General features: G+C 42.0%; 1 protein-coding gene across 1 annotated transcript; it reads right to left on the reverse strand.

Moving 5' to 3' along the window:
- Window positions 1-1,068: 1,068 nt before the first annotated feature.
- nkx3-1 (NK3 homeobox 1) lies at window positions 1,069-3,167 on the reverse strand. The gene is made up of 2 exons (XM_028579204.1): window positions 2,981-3,167; window positions 1,069-1,478 (listed from the first exon to the last, which is right to left on the reverse strand). The coding sequence occupies exons 1-2, from the start codon at window positions 3,165-3,167 to the stop codon at window positions 1,069-1,071; spliced, it is 597 nt and encodes a 198-aa protein (XP_028435005.1).
- Between the last annotated feature and the right edge of the window lie 4,876 nt (window positions 3,168-8,043).

Raw genomic sequence — 8,043 nt, forward strand, 5'->3', positions numbered from 1 at the left:
CCAATGTGACGTCAAAATGACGAAGATCTCGCTGTTTCGGGGGAATGTTTTCTCAGAATCCCTGAATCTTTTAGGCCTTTACTGTCTTTCAGAGGCTGTAGCGAGCTCCATTTTAAAGCTAGAGGGAAGCTAGATATTTGTATCATATGAAACTAACTAACACTCCAAAGTTAGGCTATCTGGCATGACCATTTTTCAAAGTGGTCCCTTGACATTAGAATGAAAATTAGTTCTCTGGGTACCAACGAGTCTCTCCTTCATAGACATGTTCACAAGCAAAAAAACTTGTGATTTACACCCCGAGTACCTACGGCATAGATACAACACAGAACTCTAAATCAAGCTTTATACAGCAGCAGTCAATGTGGTTCAGACAGTAATAAATACCTGGAATCAAGGGCGTAACTTTGTGGGGGCTGAGAGCTCCAACTATCTAGGGAGGTCCCGGGACATGTCTGCATGCATTTTTAAAAAAAAGCAACAAAAACATTGGAAAAAATGTTCGAAAAAAAAGAAGAAAGAGAAAAAAAAAAAAAAAAGTCAAAAGGCTTCAAAATAATTGCCCCAAAAAAAAAAAAACATCGAAAAGGTCCACAAAAAAATAAAAAAGTGGTAAAAAAAAAAACTTGAAAAAGGTGACAAAAATTTGAAAAATTGTCAAAAAAAACTTGAAAATTAAGACAAAAACTTGAACGTTGAAACGTTGAAACAAGCGGCAATAACATTGAAAAGTAACAACAACTTCTGAAAAAGCCCAGTTTCTATTATTGGGGGTTGCAACCCCCACGACCCCCTAAATTACACCCATGGCTGGAAAACAAATAGGAATCACAGTGCTTTACTTTGATGTATGAATGGTTCATGAGGTGAAAGTCTTGTGTTTTCCACCGGGACTCGAACGCCACTCTCCCGATAGAGAGCTCTGTGTCCCTCTCCCGATTGAGAGCCCTGTGTTTTATGACCTAGCCATCCACTCCGACCTTCCCCCATGCAGTACTTCAGTCCTTTACGTAACTTTTCGTAGCTTTATGTTCGATGGCTCATGAGAGCCGCCTGATTATTTTCCAGTCACCATAGCGTCGGCCCCCAGGGGCCGCTGTAGTCCCACAGGTAGGGTCTGTACTGGTACGCTTTGCAGAAGGACGAGATCAGGGACGATCGAAGCAGCTCGTCTCCCAGTCCCTCTGCTTTGCACACGTCCCTGCAGAACTGGGAGGTTTGCTGCTTCCGTTTGGTCTTGTACCTGCGGTTCTGAAACCAGATCTTCACCTGCGTCTCCGTTAGTCTTAAGGTGCCGGCCAGGTGAGCCCTCTCCGGGGCCGACAGGTATTTCTGGTGGTTAAATTTCTTCTCCAGTTCCAGCACCTGCAGGTGTGTGAACGCAGCTCTGGAGCGCTTCTGCTTCCCCCCCGCCGAGGAGGAGGAGGAGGAGAAGCTGCCGGACTCGGAGGAGCCGTGGTGGGACGGGTCCACAGACGCTGAGGAGCACAAACGGGATCAAGTTATAAAACAGAAAAAACTTCTCCGTAACATCAGTGTGTTGCAGTCATAGACGGTTAATATTCAGTCTGTCAGGCTGGGAGGTACTCTAACGCAATGTTTCTCAAATGGAGGTACGTGTCCCCCTAGGGGTACTTTGGAGGACTACAGGGGGTACGTGTCCCCCTAGGGGTACTTTGGAGGACTGCAGATGGTACCTATACCCCTAGGGGTACTTTGGAGGACTACAGGGGGTACATTTCCCCCTAGGGGTACTTTGGAGGACTGCAGGGGGTACGTAAGATTTTTTGCAAAATGTTTTTCAGTTCCAAGGCTGTAGTAACGTCTACTCTCTTTTTATGCAAGTTTGTCGCCTGTTTTTGAAGGTTTTGTTGTGCGTTTTGACCTGTTCTTGCCTTTCTTCCTGACTTTTTTCAACTTTTTTTTTAAGTTTTTTTCTGCTTTTTTCAATTTGTTTGTCACTTTTTGGAATTTTTGGTCACTTTTGTTGCCCTAGTGTTGTAAATGTTTTCCAGGTCCAAGGCTGTTGTTTAGTAAATCTATCGCTGACATCGCTGTATTCTTCCTCTTTATAGAGACTTTTTTTTCTACCAAAACTGATTTGCGCTGGTTAATCAGAATCAGCAATACTTTAATAATCCCAGGGGAAACTTATTTTTGTTAGGGGGTGCATGGCTTAAAAACACTCTTCAAAGGTGGAACATTATTGAAAAAAGCTTGAGAACCGCTAGTCTAACTTATACTGATATACTGGAATATAAAGTCTACTGAGATGTACTAATGTTGATAATTGTTTTATGCTTTTTTTACACTTCCAATGCTTTCATTGCTCTTTGTATTTGCAATTTTAAAATATACATTATTATTTTATTATTTTATTTATATTTCAATATAAGGAATTATTTATATAATTTTTATATTTCCAATTATTTTTATTTAAATATAATTTAAAAAAAATTATATTTCAAATATTTCTTTCATTTATTTATTTTATTTATTTATCTTTATATTTCCATCTTTTTTATTTCCTCACATTGCCACAACTTTCCTGAGACCTATAATTTCTATATTTATTCCATATTCTGTATATGAAAGCCTAATGAACACAATGGTCTGTTCTTTGCTTATTTATTCTTGTATTAATTTAATTCATATTTCAATTTGTTATTTACTTTTTTATTATTTTATTTATTTCTCTTTTATATATTCCAATTTATTTGATTCACTAACATTGCCACAACTTTCCTGAGGCCTAGAATTTAAACATTTATTCCATATTTTGTCTGACAATCCAATCATCTGTCCTTTACATTCCTGCTGTAGAAAAGCTACAGAAACTCACCTGTCTGATTTATTTCTCTTTATATTTTCCCTTTTTTACATTTACTCACATTACCACAACTTTCCTGAGACCTATAATCTCCATATGTGTTCCCTATTGGTACATTCCCCTGCTGTAGAAAAAGCTGCAGAATCTCACCTGTCTGAACTCCGAATGCCGTCTCCTGACGGCAGCGTGGCTCCAACAACTTCTCTGCTCCTTCCTCCCACTGGGCGCATCTTTCCCTCTTCTGCGAACAGCGTTTGCTGTTAAAACTTGTGCCGTCCTCCGTGGACAGGATGTCCTCTATGAGGAAGGAGGTCAGAGGTCTGACTGGGACGGACATTTCCATCCAGTTATCCACCATAAACCAGAGAGAAACCTCTCAGTGGCTGCAGCAGCAGAGTGTCTCCTCACACACGTACACGGTCTGAGTTTATACCAGAGCCGGGACGGGACAGGGCTGGGGGGCGGGATGGGGGCGGGACAGGACAGGACTGGGCGGGTTTACTCTGACTGCACCCAGGTGAGTTTAGGAGAAGGTTGAGCCAACTTCTACTTCAGTGGTAGAAAAAGTATACATTTCAAGTTTCAAAGTTGTACTGTCATACAGTACAGGCCAAAAGTTTGGACACACCTTCTCATTCAATGTGTTTCCTTTTTATTTTCATGACTATTTACATTGTAGATTCTCACTGAAGGCATCACAACTATGAATGAACACATATGGAATTATGTACTTAACAAAAAAGTGTGAAATAACTGAAAACATGTCTTATATTTTAGATTCTTTGAAGTAGCCACCCTTTGCTTTTTTATTAATAAGGGGAATAATTCCACTAATTAACCCTGACAAAGCACACCTGTGAAGGTAAAACCATTTCAGGTGACTACCTCATGAAGCTCATTGAGAGAACACCAAGGGTTTGCAGAGTTATCAAAAAAGCAAAGGGTGGCTACTTTGAAGAATCTAAAATATAAGACATGTTTTCAGTTATTTCACACTTTTTTGTTAAGTACATAATTCCATATGTGTTCATTCATAGTTTTGATGCCTTCAGTGAGAATCTACGATGTAAATAGTCATGAAAATAAAGAAACACATTGAATGAGGAGGTGTGTCCAAACCTTTGGCCTGTACTGTATATGTGACAGGCTAAAGGAAATACTCATAGCCTGTTATACACTAAAAGGTATTAGTAAGTTCGAAGTACTGTATGTGAGGATCTTAAAATATATCTAAGGTTAAAAAGATATGCATTCAGTACTAGTTCATAGGGATTGATAAAATCCGTCAGGCGTAGAAAAGGGTAAAAATTGTAAGAGGAATGTGTAAACATTACAGTATATTGATTATTTTGTGGTGCCTACTTTAAGGGTAAAAGTGTTAATCTGTAATCTACTAAGTGCTCTTAATCTATGAGCCTGAGATCGATTGCTTTGGTCTCCATCCAAGTTCCCAGGGAAATCGCGGCCTTTTCCTCATTACACTAAAGTTCTCATTGAGGAAACATAACCGTATCACTCTCGTGATTTTGTGTAACATATGCGCAGTAAGGAAACATGTTTCCCTGTACACTGATTCTTCCGTTGCTGTCCACAGAATGCCAAACAATGTAAAATATACAATATATAGCCTACTACAAACATACAAAGTTAAACAATTTTACAAAATAAAACAATTTTAAAAGGCAGCATGTGAAAAATAATAATATAACAATAAAAATAATAATAATAAACAGTGCAAATGTAAATAGTGCAAGTTATGAATGTGCAAACTGGAGAAATGTACACAGTCGAGTACAGTTGTATGAGGTAGACCAATAGTATAACTCCTGTCTGCTGTTTAGGGGTGGGGGAAAAATTGATACAGCATAGTATCGCAATATTTTCCGTGGCAATACTGTATCGATACACAGACGCCAAGTATTGATCTTTTATTCTATATGGGTTGGTCAGTTTGTCTGCTTGACAATCCCATTTTGCAGCAATACAACTGAAGTGAGATGAACAGACAGAGAAATGTATCTTTTTAGATAAAACAGATGTTGACAAAGGTTCCTTTTGGAGACATCATTTGAAATTGGGAAGTTGGAAAAAATTTAATAAATTGCAATATGTCGCAGACTATTGCGTCATATTTAAAATCGCAATAATATCGTATCGTGACATAAGTATCGTGATGATATATTGTGAGGCCTCTGGTGATTCCCACCCCTACTGCTGTTAGGAGTCTGATGGCAATAGGAAAAAAAGATTTATTTATTCAATTCACTTCAGCTTTATTTTAGACACACAGGTCCATCTCAGTATACAAGTATTAAAACACAACAACACAGACAATACACTATGGAACCCTTCCTTTTATATTGCACATTTCAATATCTTTAGTTTTCTGTTTAGTTTTGCTTTACATTTGCACTATTTAGAATGTATTACTGTATTGTACTTTGTACTTATATGTTTTAATGAATTAGTATATATTACTTATATTACTAATCTTATTTGTATATAATACTTGTCTTTTATATTATACTATGTCTGTAGGTCTGTATGTCTGTATGTCTGTATCTGTATGTCTGTATGTCTCTATGTCAGTATGTCTGTATCTGTATGTCTGTATGTCTGTATGTCTCTATGTCTGTATGTCTGTATCTGTATGTCTGTATGTCTGTATGTCTGTATCTGTATGTCTGTATGTCTATGTCTGTATGTCTGTATGTCTCTATGTCTGTATGTCTGTATCTGTATGTCTGTATGTCTGTATGTCTCTATGTCTGTATGTCTGTATCTGTATGTCTGTATGTCTATGTCTGTATGTCTATATCTGTATGTCTATGTCTGTATCTGTATGTCTGTATGTCTGTATGTCTGTATGTCTATGTCTGTATGTCTATATCTGTATGTCTATGTCTGTATGTCTATATGTCTGTATGTCTATGTCTGTATGTCTGTATGTCTATGTCTATGTCTGTATGTCTGTATCTGTATTTCTGTATGTCTATGTCTGTATGTCTGTATGTCTGTATGTCTATGTCTGTATGTCTATGTCTGTATGTCTGGCATTTATTGCAGAATTGACAATAAAGTTGACTTGACTCAACAAAAGAGTTACGTAGATTTAGTTCAACATAACATTTCTCAACACAGCATGAAAGGTGGGAACCATAGAAATCAAAAGGTTGGAAAGGCCATTAAACTGTTGGTCAGAGACTCCTGTGGTCATCTGATTGGGACACAACAAAATGGCGATTGTTGTTAGTTGTCATGTTGACAATACGTGTCAGTGGGGCCGTAAACTGTGTTGCAGCTTGCTGGGAGGAGAGCCGCCCAACGCAGTTCAGGAAATGTTCTCGGAGTTGCAGGGAGTGAGGAGGGACAGTTAGACCCAGCAGCAGTGGGTCAGAGGACCTCTAACGTTAGACCCAGCAGCAGTGGGTCAGAGAACCTCTAACGTTAGACCCAGCAGCAGTGGGTCAGAGAACCTCTAACGTTAGACCCAGCAGCAGTGGGTCAGAGAACCACTAACGTTAGACCCAGCAGCAGTGGGTCAGAGAACCTCTAACGTTAGACCCAACAGCAGTGGGTCAGAGAACCTCTAACGTTAGACCGAGCAGCAGTGGGTCAGTAGACCACTAACGTTAGACCCAGCAGCAGTGGGTCAGAGAACCTCTAACGTTAGACCCAGCAGCAGTGGGTCAGAGAACCACTAACGTTAGACCCAGCAGCAGTGGGTCAGAGAACCTCTAACGTTAGACCCAGCAGCAGTGGGTCAGAGAACCTCTAACGTTAGACCCAGCAGCAGTGGGTCAGAGAACCTCTAACGTTAGACCGAGCAGCAGTGGGTCAGTAGACCACTAACGTTAGACCCAGCAGCAGTGGGTCAGAGAACCTCTAACGTTAGACCCAGCAGCAGTGGGTCAGAGAACCTCTAACGTTAGACCCAGCAGCAGTGGGTCAGAGAACCTCTAGCGTTAGACCGAGCAGCAGTGGGTCAGTAGACCACTAACGTTAGACCCAGCAGCAGTGGGTCAGAGGACCTCTAACGTTAGACCCAGCAGCAGTGGGTCAGAGAACCATTAACGTTAGACCCAGCAGCAGTGGGTCAGAGGACCTCTAACGTTAGACCCAGCAGCAGTGGGTCAGAGAACCACTAACGTTAGACCCAGCAGCAGTGGGTCAGACCACTAACGTTAGACCCAGCAGCAGTGGGTCAGAGAACCATTAACGTTAGACCCAGCAGCAGTGGGTCAGAGGACCTCTAACATTAGACCCAGCAGCAGTGGGTCAGAGAACCTCTAACGTTAGACCCAGCAGCAGTGGGTCAGAGGACCACTAACATTAGACCCAGCAGCAGTGGGTCAGACCACTAACATTAGACCCAGCAGCAGTGGGTCAGAGAACCTCTAACGTTAGACCCAGCAGCAGTGGGTCAGAGAACCACTAACGTTAGACCCAGCAGCAGTGGGTCAGAGAACCTCTAACGTTAGACCCAGCAGCAGTGGGTCAGAGGACCACTAACACTAGACCCAGCAGCAGTGGGTCAGACCACTAACGTTAGACCCAGCAGCAGTGGGTCAGAGGACCTCTAACGTTAGACCCAGCAGCAGTGGGTCAGACCACTAACGTTAGACCCAGCAGCAGTGGTCAGAGAACCACTAACGTTAGACCCAGCAGCAGTGGGTCAGAGGACCACTAACGTTAGACCCAGCAGCAGTGGGTCAGAGAACCTCTAACGTTAGACCCAGCAGCAGTGGGTCAGACCACTAACGTTAGACCCAGCAGCAGTGGGTCAGAGAACCACTAACGTTAGACCCAGCAGCAGTGGGTCAGAGGACCACTAACGTTAGACCCAGCAGCAGTGGGTCAGAGAACCTCTAACGTTAGACCCAGCAGCAGTGGGTCAGAGAACCTCTAACGTTAGACCCAGCAGCAGTGGGTCAGAGGACCTCTAACGTTAGACCGAGCAGCAGTGGGTCAGTAGACCACTAACGTTAGACCCAGCAGCAGTGGGTCAGAGAACCTCTAACGTTAGACCGAGCAGCAGTGGGTCAGTAGACCACTAACGTTAGACCCAGCAGCAGTGGGTCAGAGAACCTCTAACGTTAGACCGAGCAGCAGTGGGTCAGACCACTAACGTTAGACCCAGCAGCAGTGGGTCAGACCACTAACATTAGACCCAGCAGCAGTGGGTCAGAGAACCTCTAACGTTAGACCCAGCA

The sequence above is a fragment of the Perca flavescens genome, chromosome 5, assembly GCF_004354835.1.
Source record: "Perca flavescens isolate YP-PL-M2 chromosome 5, PFLA_1.0, whole genome shotgun sequence".
Classification (NCBI taxonomy): domain Eukaryota; kingdom Metazoa; phylum Chordata; class Actinopteri; order Perciformes; family Percidae; genus Perca; species Perca flavescens.